Here is a 19207-nt window from a genome sequence, read left to right on the forward strand (position 1 = left end):
GAGGGGGAGTCACGTGCCCCCCCCAGGTCACGTGACCTCGGAAGGGGTCACGTGACCTCGGGCAGGGGTCACGTGACCTCGGGGAGGGGTCACGTGACCTCGGGCAGGGGTCACGTGACCTCGGGGAGGGGTCACGTGACCCCCCAGGTCACGTGACCAATATTTCCCCGCTAGATTTAGCGGGGAACTTTTTCCACTAGGTTTAGCGGGGAAATTTTTTCCGCTAGGATAAGCGGGGAAATTTTTTTCGCTAGATTTAGCGGGGAAATTTTTCCGCTAGATCTAGCGGGGAAATTTTTCCGCTAGATTTAGCGGGGAAGTTTTTCCGCTAGATTTAGCGGGGAAATTTTTCCGCTATATTTAGCGGGAAATTTTTCCGCTAGATCTAGCTAAAAACTTCCCCGCTAGATTTAGCGGGAAATTTTTCCGCTAGATCTAGCGGGGAAGTTTTTAGCTAGATATAGCGGGGAAATTTCCGCTACATTTAGCGGGGAAATTTTTCCGCTAGATTTAGCGGGGAAATTTTTCTGCCACATTTAGCGGGGAATTTTTTCCGCTAGATTTAGCAGGCAAGTTTTTCCGCTAAATTTAGCGGGGAAACTTTTTCCGCTAAATTTAGCGGGGAAATTTTTCCGCTAGATTTAGCGGGGAAATTTTTTCGCTAGATTTAGCGGAGAAATTTTTTCCGCTAGATTTAGTGGGGAAAATTTTCCGCTAGATTTAGCGGGGAAATTTTTCCGCTAGACTTAGCGGGGAAATTTTTCCGCCAGATTTAGCGGGGAAGTTTTTCCGCTAGATTTAGCGGGGAAGTTTTTCCGCTAAATTTAGCAGGGAAATTTTTTCCGCTAAATTTAGCGGGGAAATTTTTCCGCTAGATTTAGCGGGGAAAATTTTCCGCTAGATGTAGCGGGGAATTTTTTCCGCTAGATTTAGCGGGGAAATTTTTTCCGCTAGATTTAGCGGGGAAATTTTTCCGCTAGATCTAGCGGGGAAGTTTTTCCGCTAGATTTTGCGGGGAAATTTTTCCGCTAGATTTAGCGGGGAAATTTACCCATAATGCACCGCGCGGTTACGCCGACGCCGACGGCGACGGCGACGGCGACGCCGCTCAAGCCGGGAACGGGCGCCTAAGAGCTGCGCTCTAAAATGCTAACCCCCCCCCCCCCCCCCCATCTTACACAACTGAAATAAAAGCTTATGTTGCGAGATCGGTATCATCCATGCAAGAACATCGCTCCAGTTATAATTATGAAGGTATCTATAAATTTCGGAATAATCTCCTTTGAGATAACAGTAAGGAAAAGGTCTGTTTGATACGTGCAACTTGTTTGGAAGCCATATTTGAACCTTGAGATGTGCATGATATCCATTAATTTGTACTAGAGGGATCGAAACATTACTCATTCATTCGATTGTAATAATAATAACGTTACGTCAAGAACATAACCCGCGGAGTTTTCGAAACTGTTAAGTTGGTTCACTACACAAAATGTAAAAGATAGCTGCCTTATTTGACGTGATTAAATAGCCACCGTTTACAACGCCCAATGATCAATCTCTTCCAGGAACGTTAAAACCTTCGTATGTTTGAACTCGGCACCTATCGAAGGTTACTTGTTCACAGCGTCTCAAGATGCTCAATAAATATCTAATGTTCGCATAGCGGTGGAAAATAGTATTTCCCAATAAGGTAGTTAAAGACACCAGCAGTCTTAATTTCTGCCCGTAAGCATTGTGAATACGATTCTAGATCGAACCTTCGGTGTGACTCAAGCGTAGAGTGAAGCGGTATTAATACGCCACCACCTAGTCTTTGCCCTGTGTTAATATAGTCACTGTCGCGGCGGTAGACATTAAAATTAGGTGTAAAATAATTCGATTTCGAAATGCCTTCGCAGAGCCACGTTTCCGATAAACAAATAACATCAAATTTGGTGGTCATTCAAAGCTAGGACATAAACTCGTCAGCCTTTGTGCCGAGTCCTCCAACGTTTTGATAAGCAAAAATGCTCAGCACTGCTGCCATTTTCATCTCGATGTCGTTTCGAGAGCATGGTCAATCTGGCCAAAGAATTTATGAAAAATACTGCCCTCCGGACAACACTCCAGGTTTGTAAATCGTGTCAAACAAGGCCTGGTCACAAGACAAATGGAAGGAAGTATACGAGTGAAATCGAGTTACCATCCGGAGCAAACATTGACTTCGCGTCTAGAAACCGGCTCGACAAGCGCCTGGATATCGGCAACCCACGTATTCGGTCGAAGTCGAGATACAAAAAAAAAGCCATTCGGTGTTCGGACCTTGCAACAGAATCCACCGTGGCATATTTAGCAGCTCCAATTGGCGACGTGCGCGACCGAGAGCGTCGCTGTGGTCGGCCTTCCATGATTGGCCGAACGCTGACAATGACGTAAGAAAGGGGATTTATTATTGACGAAATAAGAGGAATGAAAGAACTTCAATTTTGACGGTGTTGACAGTGTTTCTTTAAGAGCGCAATGATTTCAAGCTTCCACCATGCTATTTACAAACACCATCGAACTTGCTGTTTGCAAGGTAATGACGTCACAAGGGGGAACCATAGGAGGGCGCCACCAAAACATCTCGCCGCTAATAGGCGGCTTGGCACCTCGTCGAGACTTGACATCGGTGAAGCCGTCATTCGTCAAGCTCGCGGGATGTGCTTCATCCCCACCACGAAATTCAGACGGAGGTGAAGGAAGGGCAGGTTCTACGAGAGTCGTTAAGTTTGAACTTGAAAGAGTAGGCCAGTTGTTTGGGTGCTCAAGGAGACGTGGAGCAAACGAAGCCTTGCTTGCCGCTGAAGACACGCGGGATGTCGGGGCAGCAGCGGCAGCATAAAGTGGTGTTGATGAAGTGGGAGACAATCCACAGGGTTTTTGCGCAGTTGCTGCACTTCGGAGGAAAGGTGTTGGTTTTCCGCTCCGAAGCACTTGAACTCGGCGATCAAAATGTCAAGTTTTCTTGCCATAGTGTCGATCACGCGCAGCAAACCAGCGGGGACGTAAAGGCCATCCTGTGCCTAAGCTAGCTCACACGTGGAAGCGTTCGCCATGTCATACGACGTATCTATAGACGCTTTACACACGCGCCAAATTACAGCCGCCATTGCTGACCTTCTCTTGTCTTACCGAGATGCCGAGCAACTGAAACGGTAGTTGACGATCCTCTACAAAGGCCGATGCTTTAGAAAGGGACACAGTTGAATCTAATATGGCAATAACCTGGCCTGCTATGGTAATGATGAAGTGAAATCAACGGAATAAGAGGAAACAAAAACTGAAGGTCAGTTATGGCGGCGTCCATTCACAGCTGCTGCAAAGGGTCTATAGGGAGTATTCACTGGCGGCCATAGCTGTGTGCGCGAATGCTGAGCGCGTGCTGACGGCGAGCTTCTACAGTTCTTTTGGAACGTGCATTCCGCACCATCAAGAGTGCCGGTCTTAGCAGCATATTGATGTGAGCTCGTTCTGAGCATGCGCTCTAAACAGCACCCACAAATATGGCCGTCCGGTGAATACTCCCTACACTCCATTTCACCTTATGTTGTAACGCAGCAAAGGCTAGAAGCGCGAGCTCATAGCATTGGCAGCTGCCCTTAGTGCACAAGAGCTTGTGCCGCCGAGACGTTCCCTAGAGCAAGGAGCTCGCGCTTGTAGCCTTCCCTGTGGTACATCATATGGTGAAATAGAGTATAGTATGTAAACCTATTCTTTCGATGACTTACTACGGCGCCGGGCGCAACCCGTGCGTTTAAAAGTGCTGGTCCCATATTTTACGAAAATATTGTATTCCTCGAGGCCAATGTTTAAGCATCTCCAGTGGAATTTTCTGTTGCAGCCAGGGAAGCTGACAAGGTATTGCTACTTTGGGTAGAAACGAGCTCTACAAGATTCACATTGATATCTTCGTGGAGCACTGGTTGACGCTTCCTTTACAATAGGATCATCCATGACACGAAAACTAGCGGAAAATCGGGAAAATTCAAGCTTACAGGAGGAGCTTCAGAAAAGTATCCTTTCAATTCCAATCGTCAATTCTGACCGATTCTAATCCAATTCCAATCGATTCCAACCAATTGGAATCTTATGACGACGACGATTGGAGTTGTCGCCTTATGAGGACGACGATATTAAAAGCATTATATTGGAATATACATAGGACCATTTGACGCACCAATTGAATAAATATTAAAACAAAGCAGCACTGAAGCTGGACCTTATGTTGGATATAGCTTATCGCGTATATTTCTGCAAAAATCATTAATTTAAATGTTAAAGTGTCGTATAACTGCGATAGTGCTGGAACATATGTTATGTATTTATTAATTTATTTACCTTGAGTATCGGCTTCCAGGTATTAAAGAAGAGAGAAAAATGTAATTTCACAATTTTGTGAGAAAAAAAAAACATAACAAAAACAGTAGGAAGAATGTATGGCGTGCGAATACAATTAACAGTGGAAGGTACAAACTGCTTAATAATTTTTAAGCCTCATTACTATATGGTTTGTAAAATTACTAAGAAGTTCTGAGAAGTTCATATAACGTATTATGTCAACTTTTGTAACAATCTCATTCGGAAGGAGATTTAATTTTTCAATTGCAAGTTGTAGTGTGAAGTTTGCGAAAAACTAAAGTCAATCCTAAATATATTTGATTTTGCTCAAATTGTCACCTCCGGCGGAGACTTGGTCAAGTGTGAAGTGAAGGGACGTTTTCATCGAAGTGTTTTGATATATCTTATGAAGAAGGAGCAGTCGGAAAGCTTACGGCGTAAGGAATAGGCTTGGGGACCTACGCGGTTGCAAGTGACATGACGCTGGTATATATAGTCTGGAATATATTGTAGCTTAATGCCCTGTTTCGAATTATCTCCCCTCTCTTACTGGGATTATATAAATTATTTCTAAGTCATTTGCTGGGGCGTGCCATATGTGCCTATAGTCCGTTGCAACTCAAGAAGGTAGGGCGAGGGTAAGACGGACCGGAGAGGAGGAAGCAGACGGAACGCTAAAGAAAGAAGACGCGTTTAGTGTCCACGCTTCTTATTTTTAACAAGTTTGTTTATTTCGTTCGCAACTCAATACGGTGACTTGTCAACTTTCCTTTGTCGAAAATAAAATTTAAAAAAAAGTTTAGTTTGGCAACTTTTACACATTAGTTATTTGTTGAGTGATTTGCTGCTACCACTGACATGTCTTCAATGCACTACTGGTTTTCTTTTACTCTATGATCATAGCCGCTTATTTTATAGCATTCAAATTCAACCCCTTTCAACTTAGTTTCATTCCGCCATACCTATTCATTTTTATTTATTTTTTACTCTATTTATTCTTAGTGCATTACATGAAAGTAAGCATTGGCTAGATGATGACACAAGCCTGTTTTAAAATTTGGTATTTAAACTATGGGAGCACGAGGGTGGTTCCAGTCACAGGCTGTAGATGGTATGAAGGTGTGGTGAAAGACATTGTTGCGATCATATGGGATGCAAACTTAGTGTTGAGGGTCAAGTCTATGTGAAACATAAAGAGGAGGTGTAATAAGCCTTCTGCGAAGTGTGATGTTGTAATATAGTTTATGGAATAAACTTGGCCGGGGTATTTTTCTTCGGGTTGAAAAGTCGGGGAGGAATTAGACTCCATAATAGTAACACTTGCTGAGTATGCAAGCCAGATCGCAATCTACTGTTGAATAGTGAAAGCTCCCACGGGTACTCAGAAACTCTAAATATACAGTGTCACGAATGTCAATTGATGAGGCGATGATAACTGTAGAAACTAGACGTTTAATGGGGCGAACCTGTGCCCAAAACAAAAAGGGAACAAAAGAAAACAGCAGAGCGTCGCGGGCGTCGATGTCGGCGAAACCGCAGGATCGAGCGCTGGGGCGAGACTGACTCGGCTCGCCAGGCGGAGCCCATTTTGTACACGCGTGGGCTTCTCGAACATGCGGCGTAGAAGGTTTGGCGCGTAGAACATTCTAACCTCGAATTAGCAAGACGGTTCTCGAATTTACCAGAACATCACATTACAGCGTAAACAAGAATGTGTAAACGCGGCCAGGAGTCGAACCCTGGCCTCCTGCAAGGAAGGCAAGCGTGATAATCGTTAGGCCGCGGGCGCGCTGCCTACTTAGTCAGCTGCGCTGGCGGCAAAAGTTTATTTTTAGGGGTCGTCAAAGTTTGTGGATTGGTTTACGTACGTCAGTCATATTCCCAGGCAGTAGGATGTCGCCTTCGAAAAGCCCGTAGTTCTCCATGGCGATGTTGCCTGTGACATCGGAAGGAGAGTCAGCCATTAGACATGCACTGTTTTCTTTTTGTGTATATTTAAAAAAAAAACAAAAAAAAAATATTTATTTTTACAGCGGAGCTCTTAACGGCTAGTTTTCCCAGTTTCGCGTCCGTGGACAAATAAATCTCAATACAACGCTCTCGACAGCTACCGCCATCTATGAGCGACGGCTGCAACCAGACAACCTACCTGCCGTTTGTCTGGTTTGCCGCCGTCGCTCATAGATGACGGCACATAGTACCAGCTCCGCTGCGCTTCCTTCTTCACTGAAGTGGAAAGGCTGAAAGTATTTCTTGTTTTCTCGATCTATAATTTTCGTAATGATGTAAAGCATATGTCCCTTGCTCATGATTATAACTAATCTTTAAGCATCTTAAATCAAAATTGTATAACTTTTCGTATTTTCCGTAAGAATCCTAATATATCTACTGGCAAAGTTTTGACGAGAAAAGGATTAAAATTGAAGTGCCGTGCAAATTCTGCTCGTTAAAGAAACCATAAAATATGTTTTCAGGTTGTATTAAATTTTCACTCCAACCGATTCTGAATGGTTAAGCTAGAACAAAGAACAAGTATCCTCTTTTACTTCAACATGCTCATTTTCACCAAAAAATAAACATTAATTAAAACCCAACTCGGCAAACTCGCCGTCTCACGAGTAAAATTAGTCAAGTGTGTCATAACAGCCAGGTCCCCGGGTGTACCATTTTGTTCACCACGATAGCGATATCTACTGTGACCCTCACAAAGCGAGCAAATATCGTTTTCCTATGTTTTGCTTTCCAAAGGAAAGCCAGTACTCTCCTTGCTTCGTGAGGCATCCTTCTTGAAACGTAGCAAAATTCACAACAACCTCTGCGTTGATACCTCTCAAGTTGCCACATGAAACGCGTACGAGCATCACTTCATGCGAGTTCTTCCGGACAACAAAATACATATCTCTCTGGCGAAATGCGATATGACCTTAAGGACGAAAAAACCAACTGGGAGGCAACGTTAAGCGAAATTTCTAGCTTAGAACTACTAACCTTTACGCTGAAGGTTTTATAGAGAATGTTCGTAAAAGGACGAGAAAGTAAAGAAGAAATATAGCTTTTCGCTGACGATTTTAGAGATTGCGGTTTGTCGTTCACTCTCCTAGTGAAAAATCTAATTCTTATGAGAAATTTATTCGTTCAATAAGCACATATTATTCAATTAAGAATATATAAGGTCATATAAGAACCTTACAAGAAAATATAAGATCAATATAAGATTATATAAGCAGTTGTAAGAGAGTTATTATCAATTTCTTATAACCTCTCACATACTCATGTAGGTCTTTGTATGTTATTATAAGATCTTATTTGGTCATATGCGTTTACAGGACCAATACATTTCTCATACAAACAAGATTTTCCACTAAAGTCGTACAACAAGGACCTTCGTGTTTCCTTCGTATAATTTATTATTCACAATCTAGAACGTCTCCGGATGGATGGATGAATGTTAACGACTACCTATTGTAACAGGCGGTAGCTTGCGCCACCTAGCCTAAGTCCCCAAAAACATTGCCAGTGTTGTTTTTTCATAGCAAAAATAAGGTATGAACAGCCGAACGCTCAGTCTTCGGCCAATTGTAGCGCTAGCGGTCCGGACCAGATGTTAACGTTTCAGAACTAACCGTTACCTTATTCAAAAGCTCGAAGTGATTTTCAAGAAACTGCAATGGGACAATCGGCAGTTTGCGCAGTTCAGCCCCATGTATTCGTGGGCTTTGTCGGCTACCATTTTCCCATTAAAAATACCTGAAAATCGCTCATAACTTTTTTACAAAATAACGGGTACCTCCGAATACTTTGGCGTCTAGTTCGAAACACTAACGCGACATTTCGGCAAAGACTGAACGTTTATATTTGCGATTAAAGAACACTAACTTTCGGAGGGTGTACACCTGTGAGTAGATTAAACGTGTAAAGTTCAAGGGTGTTTATGTGGGGAAGTTGGCATTCGTTTTATTTCTGAGACTTGTGTTTTATCTAAACTAGACAACTCATTCATTGTGCACGTATGAGACCGCAGTTGGAGTACGATAAAGTGAACCCTCGAAACAAAAACATTACGATACCATAAGCCAGTTTAGTTTCATTTGTACAGTGATACAAACTTTAAATCAGTTGCCAACGTCAATCTTTTTTTTATAGTCGACGGAGGACAGGCAACATTTATGACAATAGACATATTGCTAGATTACCCAAGCATCAAGGAGAATGCAGGGATTGGTGTTCAACGGGCCGCACGTACTGGCCTCAAAAGTAGTAACTTTTTTAAAGCAAATACCTAAAATAAATGTCATCTTGCACGCGCGTTCGTCTACGATTTATTTTTGGTTATTTACTTCGAATCTTTAATACGGGGAAGGCATGCGCGTGTGGCGCGTGGAACACCAATCCCTGCATTCTCCTTGATGCTTGGGTAATATAGCAAATGGTCTATTATGCTGGCACGATCCAGATCGAAAAGGGCGGGTGTGGCCGAGTGGGCTAGCGCACACCAGCTCGGAGCACGTGGAGCGAAAGCCCCCGCTGCAGAACCCAGGATCCAATGGCTCAATTCCCACCCCCGCCCTTTTCGATATGGATGAGCATCGCGCATAACGTGCATCACTACTGCGTGATGCACGTTAAAGACCCCAGGCTAGCGGTTGTACTGCACTGGCAAAGTTTTTCATCTTCAGCTGGGAGACTCGTCGCCCGTTGAGACAGATCAAGTTCTATGCTGGATAAACATACACACAACCGGATTTTATCCTGGCACGTAGTTCAATCAAACGACCGCATGCGAGCAAGACAAGCAAAAGTGCTTCACCCAGATGACGCCGGCAGGGCGGATTCCGACGTAGCGGCGCAGCCCATGCCGCGCTCAACCAGACAGACGCCAAGACCAGCAACGCTCCCTGTCCTGGCCATCCTTTTGGACCTCGCAGAAGGAATCCAACGTCGAGGATCATGCCGCAGCCGTTGTGTTTACCTCCAGAGCAGCCGACAGGAAGACATGCGGCGAGGCAGCTGGTATTGTGCTGCCTCGCCTGGCGGCGAGAGGGATCACCAACGGCACTCGCACACACACTCACGTACGGAGGACTGTGTACTTCGATCCGCGTGAGATTAGATTATACGAGACCGCAGGCGGGCATACAATGCGGGAACGTGGAAGTTTCCAGGCTGCAGACGCAGATGTCGCCACCCCTGGACCCCCAAAAACGGTAGGGTTATCTATGTTTTTCGTGGACTCGAGGGTTGGGGATTTTTCCGCCTACCGCACCCTGGAGGGCAAGGACCTCCAGCAGGCGAGTTTCTGGAGGGAGAAGGTAATTATAATAGATGGATTAATTGAACTTGTCGGCGTCTCGATGAACGGGAGATATTACCGGCCTTTGTCGTAACGGGAAGATAAGAGAACTCAAGTACTCCGTTCATCGACTGTATATTGTTCCGGAAATCGCGCGCAGCGCGCACCCAGTCATCGGTTCTTCCCGTGTGTGTGGGGTATTATCGCAGCTGAGGCCGGACATTATTTACATTGATGGCTCGCCAGAGGCCACTCCCCGCGTGACATGAGAAGCGTCCAAGGTATTATTGCGTAAACACCACTTCAAAGGAGCCGTGCATCGATATTGGGTAGGAATGTTTCTCACTTTACACAAGCTAACTCGCACGCAACGCCACTGACCAGGACGTTTTTTTGCCGTCACTTAATCCCAGGAATAAAAGAGAGCGCTTTCTTTCTGTCCCTCATTCGGAGAACTTGATGACAATCGTTGTGGGCGTTCGCCCCTTTCAGCGATGGTGGTACCCTGCTGTGAGAATCGCGCTCCCTAGCTCCTGGATGATCGGCTTCATAACAAAGATGCTTGCCTACGCCTTCCTGACGTGAAAAAAATGATGCAAGGCTCTAATACAGCTCGTATATAGAAAAACTAGAATTACGCGTCGCAAACCCAACCTCGACAGCGTGTTTTTTTGTTTTTTTCTTTTTTTTATGCAATTTTTATGATTTCGTCATCAAGATTTGCCATACCCTCGGTGGCGATATTTTAACGAAAAGCCCCTTCATGTTTCAAAAGTAGCGCAAGGTGCGCCGATGCACAAGCCACGTGCAACATGCAGCCCTCGGGAAGATCATGGCAGCGCAGCGCAGCACTGAGCTTTGCGCGCGGCACGTGTCTCGAGCATTTTCATAACAATGAATGGCGCCACTTTTCCCAGGATAGAGGGGCTTTATTTTAACTCGGCTTGGCGCCCCGACTGTTGCCCGCTGAGTGCAAGCACGTGCAGCTTGCGCGTGAACATAGCTGCTTGAAATTCCATCAGCATGTGTCCTCACGAGCAGAGACATGCGGGCAGCAAGTACACGGCCTTGCTTGCAATCGTCTATTGGCGACGTGAGCGATCGAAAGCGTCGCTGTGGTCGGCCCACCACAATTGGCCGAATGCTGACTATGACGTCAGCAAAGGATGTCTGGTCGACGGAAATAAAAGGAATGTAAGAACTTCAACTTTGACGGTGTTGGTTTTGTTGCTTTGAGAGCGCTATGAGTTCAGGCTTCCACCATGCCCATTACAAACACCATCGAACTTGTTGTTCACAAGGTAATGACGTCACGAAACGTAACCGAACGAGGGCGCCACCGAAACATCTCGCCTAAAGCCCCTCGATGTGTTTGCGCTTGTTATGGAAGTAGCGTCAAATGTGCGAGTGCACGAGGCCCATGTCTCGAGCGGCCCTTGGAAGCAAATGGCGGCGCAGCACTGAAATGAGCGGGCCTTGGAAGCGAATGGCGGCGGAGCACTTGCTCATGGCACGTGTCTCGCGCGCTTCCACAACAATGGTTGGCGGTACTTGTAAAAAACGCTTTTATCAAGGGGCTTTAATCTCGCCGCTAATACAATGGACACAAGCACCCCGTGAGCATTCGATTTGGGCTCGTGACAATCAATTCCTAGACAGGCCTTCGTCTAGTGGCACGTGCCCAATCGCTGCAAGGACGGGAATGACCGAACCTACATTGGAACTCAGCTCGTGCCTACGCTTTACCAATCCCAGCGCATGGCTAGGATAACCGTTGGCGCCAAAAAATCAACTCCAAATCACGTGACGGTTCTTTTTTTTTTTTGAGAGTGTGAACGCTGCTTTTTTTTTCTTAAACGTTTCTTGCGACTATGTCAAAAAATATTTCTAAGCGGTATTTATTGAAAGCACAAGAATTTTTGCATCTCCCCTTTAATGTAGCCAGGGGGTTTGTCCAAGATCGTTTATCAGGGGTGCCTAGAACGCGTCTGCGACCGGTGTGTTTCCCGCGTCCTAAGACGTGATCCGTCAATTTCCCCTTGATGACGTCATAGAATTTCCGTCTGATGACGTCATAGAGTCACAGACGCGGCGGCGGTGGACGCTTCAGACACCCGTTCTGCTGCAGGTCGTTCTCCGGCTTGAAGGGCTGTTTATACTTCGACTTCGACGAACACGACGCACGCCAAGTCAAATTGACGTTCGTCGGCCACTGCGCCACGTCCCGCCGCGCCGCGCCAAGAAGCTCCCCAACAACCGTCTTTACAGTCCAGTCAAGTCCAGCACGGCGCGGTCCAGCGCGCCCCGACAAACTATCTCCACTTTGCGTATGCCCGCCTCCGTGACACCCGCATCGCCTCATACAGCCTATTTCCGCTTCCTGATCGGTACCGATCGTGCGATCGGTCGGTGTGGTTCGTCCACGTCGTGTAGTCAGGCTTCAAAAACAATGATTCGGGGCAGTGGTTAGCAGTTCAAGAACGAGTAAATGATGGAGGATAACGAGTACAAACCAGCATTTATTTTCTCCGCTCGGCAGCCCCAACGGAGACGTGCCAAGCGATTCCAGTGATTTCGCCGGGAGGCTTCGATGAAATCGATGCACTCTCTATTCCACAGCGACCTCCTTCTGGCTGATGGCCAATTTGTTATCATGAGGCTCCTTCCTGGAGCGACGTCGCGGGCAACAGCGCTTACCTCACTCGGTGAATACGGCCTCGGTGTGGGCCCATGTTCACGGGACGCCGTCCCTCCGTATCCGTATAAAATGTAGTGTATTTCGCACATTCAGATCGTTTTTCAACAACGTTAAATAATAGTAAAAAGGCAGTGCTTGGGACGGCGACAAACGTGTCGCTGATGGCTTTGAGCGGTGTACTATACTCTGTTTCGTGTATACAATGCTTTTCGACGCCTTCGACCCTACAACAAAGCTTCATCGAGCTTCTCGTTTCCCTGAGAAAGCGTGGAAATCTCCCTAAATCAAGACACGGGCTCGTGCCAAAACGAAGTATAAGGGAGTTTCCGAGAAACGAGAACCCGAGAAACGTGTTTTTCGGCCCGTGTAAGTAAACTATGCTTAAGGGATATGCCAGCTGAAGGAAGGAAAAAGCTATGCATCGCAGAAAGCACAAACTCCGCGAGAATGTGACGCTGGTGGTTAGGATAGAACGCGAAAGCTTGAGAACAGGACGTTACCTTGACCAAACGATAATTGACAAAATCGAAATTTCTATATGAGCTGACGTCCACCTAAGTTTAATATCGGTAAAACAAGAAAAGACACGCTGGCAACGTTACACAGAACACTCAGTTGGGAAACTCACCGTTGCAACCTGGGCCGCTGGCGTCCACCGAGACCAAGCTAATTACGACAACAGCGCCACTCTTAAACTTTTGTTTTTATTGTGGTCACCTTGAACTTTTAAAAGCATGTTATTGCATAAAAACAAACGAAAAAAAAACTCTTTTTGTCGTAACTTTTAATGGAGTTTAGTACAAAATGAAGGGCGCGTGACGTTTTCTAAAATCTTTAGTTTGCAAAGTTTTGCGGCACAATTATTATTGTTTTTATACGAACATATCTCAGCGGTGATTTCAGGTAGCGCGTCCCGACCTAGGTGCATCCTAACTTCGGTAGCAATTCACGGCACGTCCTGCTTGGGAGACGGGGGTGGTATACCCTGAAACCCCTTCCACCATATATGTTTGGGCGCCTGAATGGCAGATTAAAGCCAAAATAGAAGTCACGTGCACTAAATCAAGTGGCCGCTGCGGAAGAAATGGCGGCGTTGCGATCGTCATTAGCTCGGCTCTCGAGTACGGATCGGTGCCCCCTTTTACGAGCAGTCTCTATGGCAGTTTTCCAACTGAGGGGTTCTGGTAACGTTGCACGGTGGGGAGCATGTAGCGTCTATTTCAGTAAGAAAGAAAAACCTTTTTAGCAAGAAAGATGATATTATTATTTTTCTTTGTGACAAGATTTTTGTTGTTGTTGTTTTCACTGAAATCGATACAGGCACCCAGAGTGTCATTTCTTGTTTTGAAGATGTTATGCTTAGCTGGACATCGGCTAATAGAGAAATTTCGTTTCTCTCGATTATCTTTTTATCCAGGCTTCGTCATGTTCTCAAATGTTTGCGTTCTATCCTAACAGCTAGCGTCACATTCTCAAGAAGTTTGAGTTTTCTGCGACGCTTAATTTATTTCCCCGAGCCCAAAAGCACGGTCCCCGTTTCTTGGGAACTCCTGGTACTTGGAATGCATCAGGGCATCCTATAGCATAAAAACACGCGGGTTGGTGGTCAAAGGAACAATTCTGAGCTTGAAGTCCGGAACACCGGAATATGAAACGTCCAGGCTTTATGTGGATTCTATATGTCTTCATGGTGAACATGCAGCAAACAATCACTGGTTAAAATAAAAAAGTAGACAGTGTGCTTGGAGGTTCACAATTTTGTATTATAGAGAACAAAATTTCTATGAGTCAGAAAGCATATTCATCTGTTTATGTTGGGTATGACTCCATCATTGAATATACAAGAAGCAATGTCGACTTTCTCAAACATGAAGTTGTTCGGGATCCGGCCAACTCGTCGAAAGCCAACCCCTCGAAGCCTAACTCATCAAATAGGCCAGTTTGTTGGATAGTCTCATCACAGGTCAATTAAGAGAAAGGGCAACTCGTCAGATGAAGCAACATGTTGAAAGGCAGTTTATTGCACTGGGTTAGGTAAGTTCAACGGAAATGGTTTCTTTTTGTTGTTGTTGTTTTTTTCCTTACGCCTTGTCATCATTATGTTGCTACCTGACACTGCCGGGAGCTGGGAGCTCACTTCGAAGATCCTACTCAGCATACACCCACACAGCCCACAATCCGCAGCGTATGTGAAACTAAAACTCAAACACACTTGCTATGGAAACTTGCGGCACACTTTAAATTATTTTTGCTTGAACAAAAAATGATGTTTCAAAAAATGCCGACGAAAAGGCCTCATTGACGAACCGCTCCTTCTATAAAATGCCCTATTAACAATTCGACTATTTGCGGAATTGCCCTTCGTGAAGTTGCCCTTTGGCAGGTTGGCTTTCAACAAGTCGACCTCGACTCAGTTGCTCACTGTTCCTTAAAAGCACGTTGTAAGTTCATGTGTAGCCAATTTATTTAATAGCAGTTTGCACATAATTGTTGGGTACCTGGTAGGATCAGTTTTGTTATGCTTTTGCTTTTTATGCAGGGTTCCTAGCCATCGCAGGATTTCCGCGGGCATTAGTGTGCATTGACGGCCCCAACATTGCTGTCAAAGTGTCCAAAGAGGACAAGCCGGTATACCTCAAGAGGAAAGGGTACACCTCTATCAATCTGCAAGCCATCTGCAATGACGACGACAACATCACTCAGCTCACTGCCAAGTGGCCAGGAAGCACCCACAATTAGAGCACTGCACGGGCCCGGGCCAGCCCGAAAGCCCGAGCCCGGCCCGGCCCGCGGGCCGGGCTCGGGCCGGGTAGCACGTATTTTCTCGTACCCGGGCCGGGCTCGGGCTTGAACAAAAAAGTTCTCGGGCCGCGCCGGCCCGGGCCGGCCCGGGCCGTGCCTGGGCAATCTTGTGCCGTAAATCATAAATTGTTGTTGATAGCAAGAAGTTTGGTTATTAATCTTTTAGGTTCATTGAATACAAAAAATGCGAAGTGCAAATTCACTACAGCGTCGTTAAAAAAATAACTAAAATACGTATTGAAGCTAGAAAACCTTCAAGCTTTTTTCCGTGTGAGCGAGGGTTCAGTGTTATAAATTGTAAACCAAATAAAGTCCCAGTCATATGCTTGTCAACCTGTCTGATTCATCGCTCTCAAAATTATCTAGTTCACTATTAGGAAGATTTAGAAAAACGTACGCAAGCGCTTTGGGTACCGTAAAAATAGCGTTGCGATGTAAAACCTATGGCGATGCTAATTTTAGCTCTCCCAAAGTGATTCAGTACGTTATTCTAAGACTCCCTTATTGCACAGAGCGCGACACTATATTAGTGCGAACAAGCGATCGTCGTGTTTTTATGTTTATCTCATAGAATCAAAACGCTGTTTTCAAAACTATTAGTCTTTAGAAGTGCTCATCTGGGCCACAGACCTAAGCGGTATACTTTGGTGCCTACTAACACCATTTCGAAGTAAAATTCGAAAAAAGAGCCAACGTCGTGTTCGCGGTATCAGTGTCGCGCAGTGTACATAGTCCGTTCCGCGCTTGCACGTTTTGGGAACCATCTTGAAAAAAAAAAAACGTTTTAAGGGGTTAAGTAGTAATATATTAAACGTAAGCTTGCCTGAAAGGGTTGTATATTTTAGGAACGCGTTGACATGTAAAGCTACTTCAGAACATATTCTTAAACAGAAAAGGTGCGCAGACCAGGCTTAGAACGATGGAGACTTTTTGCGAAGAGGTTGCGATGTGTAGGGCCTTATAAAAGTAGGTTGAAACGGGACGCGTTAAAACGCAAAGGGTGTTTCGGAAACTGGTTCAGATAAGAAGGGCGTTTAGAGAATGGGTCGAAACAGGACAAATTCAAACGAGAAGGGCGTTTAGGGAACTGGTCGAAACGGGTCGGGTTCATATGGGAAGGGCGTTTAAAGGATGGGTCGAAACAGGACGGGTTCAAATGGGGAGCTCGTTTAGGGAAGGGGTCGGAACGGCGAAAGTAATCCCTGGAGAAGGGGAACAAGAGGGACAAAGGACAAACATAAATCTCCAAACAAAGCTAGGTGACTGGTGAGCGACCGAAAAAACCCTCCTGGTCCGGGTATCGAACCCGGGACAAAAAATCCGCCTGGTCCGGGTATCGAACCCGGGACCTCTCCATTACAAGTGGAGAGGTCCCGGGTTCGATACCCGGACCAGGCGGATTTTTTCGGTCGCTCACCAGTCACCTAGCCTTGTTTGGAGATTTATGTTTGTCCTTTGTCCCTCTTGTTCCCCTTCTCCAGGGTTTACTTTCGTCATTCTTGTCCAGCTCGCTTGCACCTTTGCATTTAATTGCATTATAATTATAGGTCGGAACGGGACGGGTTCAAACGGGAATGGGTTGTTTCGGGCTACAGCCATCGGGCCGGGTCGGGCGGGGCCTAGAAATTAAAAATTCTGTCGGGCTCGGGCCGGGCCCGGGCCGTGTCTCTTCCGGGCCGGGTCGGGCCGGGCCTAGAAATTAGAAATTCTGTCGGGCTCGGGCCGGGCCCGGGCCGTGTCTCTACCGGGCCGGGTTGGGCCGGGCCTAGAAATTCCGGCCCGTGCAGTGCTCTACCCACAATACTTCATGTGGCGAAATTGCAGCCTCCACGACCAGTTTGTGGAACGCACTGCCCTGGATGGCTGCCTGCTTGGTAAAATTATGTCATACCAAAATGTGATTCAGAGCATTATTGTGCAAACTGCAAGACCCTTATGCAAAACGACGGTCATCAAAAAACAAATCTGCTATTTTTTTTAATACCAATGCTTGTTTCATGCACTCCCTTGAGACAGACTTGCAGTATATATTTAAATTGAAACTATTTGCTTGCTCACCCTTCATGTTTTCTTCCACTTTCAAATCTGACTAAATGTTTTAATGTTATTTTGCCTTAAAAACCTTTATTTTTTTTTCAAGTTACACTGTATGCAAACAATCAATGACATACGTGCTTTGAAGCGTTTTTGCAAGACGCGCCCCTGGACGTATGATAAAATTTACAGGGTTATTTAAACACATTCTTATACGCCGTATATTTTTAAAACTCCTACCACAAATAATTGCCACTGTGCGCGTAAGCACCAGCTCAACCCGTGTTTCTCCTCCTGGAGTCCCTTCTATATTCACCTGCTTAGGACAGCATCTCCAAAGCAGTAATGATCGAAACATAGCAATTTAATTATCTTTGCTGCGTGTTATTCATTGACTTGAATAGAGTGCACTAGGACACAACACAGAAAGGTCCATTAGGGTAACCGTTAACCTGTTCACGAGAGGTGATATTCCAAGTTTGTCTTTATCTGGCACAGGGGATGCTGGCTACTCTTTGCAGCCCAGGCAGATGACGCCCATCAGGATTCCAAAGGACGAATCTGAAAGGTCCTACAACAAAAGTCACAGAGAAGCGCCAAGTCATCGAGCGGACCTTTGCGCTTCTCAAGACAAGATTCCGTTGCCTCGACAACCCCTTCGGTCGTCGAGGCAACGGAATCTTGTCTTGAGAAGCGGTCTTGCAATGTAAGCCGCCGGTTTGCTGTCAGATTGTTTTGGCCTGTACTGTCTTACGCAGTTATTGCATGCGACACCACATTTTCCTCAGCGAACCGTTAGGTCATGTAATTGCTGAATTGCTTCTTCGTTGATTTTTTTTTATATGGATGTAATTATAGCGCATGCACGTGTAAGCATTTATATTTCTAGGTATACGCTTTCTCGTAACATGTAAAAGTGGTGTACAGTGACAGTCAATGGAAATATGAGCTGGTACAGGGCAATATCGCCTGGTTCGGTAAAAATGCCATGCTCGGAGTCAATGCTGTATCACGCTGTTAAAAGGAAAGTTTGAATTAACTGCCGGATTCCCTGGGGTCACAACGTGACAGCAGGTTCCATGGTCTAGCGTCCTGGAAGTACCCGATGTAGCATTTTACCCATTTCGGCTAGCACTCGGCTCTCTTGGCTTAGATTGCCGCCGACTGTAATCCAAGTTTGATAAGCTTCAAAGTATGCTCAATGTTGGGACATTCAATGTTATGTGAAAGTTCTAAGGGGCGATTTAGACACGTGTTATGTGTACCTCAAGCAATGTAGCCGAAGTTTTAACTTGAGGTGACGCTTGCACGCCAAACAAATCGATTCATTATGTACAGGACCCTAAGTAGAGTGACATCCAATTAACACTGGGGGGATCGGTGGCCGAGTGGTCTAGCGCACACCAGCTCGGAGCACGTGGAGCGAAAGCTCGCGCTGCAGAACCCAGGGATCCTGGGTTCGAGCCCCACCCCTGCCCGTCTCGATCTGGATGAGCATCGTACCGGCGTGCGGTCGTGTATCACTACTGCGTGGTGCACGTTAAAGACCCCAGGCTAGCGGCTGTACCGCACTGGCTAAATTTCTCATCTACAGCTGGGAGACTCGTCGCCCCTGTGAGGCAGACCAAGTTCTAGGCTGTATAAACACACACACAACCCAATTTTTTTTTTTTTTTCAATTAACACTGTGGGAGAAACGACTTTTGCAAGACTGGGCTAGAGCAAGCGGCTTACAATTGGAGCAAAACGTCACAAAACTTAAGACAGTGCACTCCTTCCTGTACCCTAGCCATGACATAACATACAAGCGTGGCGTCGTGTTAGTCTCTTCGGAGGATTGGTGGTCCATCAAAATTGTGATTACGGTTACTCTTTTTCCTCCGAGAAAAACATTTTGAGCAAAAACTGTTTTGGCACACTGCTTTCTCATAGACCATGAGCCTTGTCGATCCTAGTAGAAATTAATGTCCAATGCTAAAGGCAGGTGTACTCAAACCAATAAAGACTGTCAGAAAGACCGCTGC

General features: G+C 45.7%; 1 protein-coding gene across 1 annotated transcript in view; it reads right to left on the reverse strand.

Moving 5' to 3' along the window:
- LOC8026951 (astacin-like metalloprotease toxin 5) overlaps positions 1-9630 on the reverse strand; it is a 40448-nt gene extending 30818 nt beyond the window's left edge. Inside the window, exons 1-2 of the mRNA XM_029971736.3 lie at positions 9167-9630; positions 6228-6295 (exon numbers count right to left, since the gene is read on the reverse strand). Coding sequence (XP_029827596.2) covers positions 6228-6295; positions 9167-9308 — 210 coding nt within the window. The 5' untranslated portion in view covers positions 9309-9630. The remainder of the gene's footprint in view (positions 1-6227; positions 6296-9166) is intronic.
- Between the last annotated feature and the right edge of the window lie 9577 nt (positions 9631-19207).

The sequence above is a fragment of the Ixodes scapularis genome, unplaced genomic scaffold, assembly GCF_016920785.2.
Source record: "Ixodes scapularis isolate PalLabHiFi unplaced genomic scaffold, ASM1692078v2 PGA_scaffold8__174_contigs__length_109621045, whole genome shotgun sequence".
Taxonomy (NCBI): Eukaryota; Metazoa; Arthropoda; class Arachnida; order Ixodida; family Ixodidae; genus Ixodes; species Ixodes scapularis.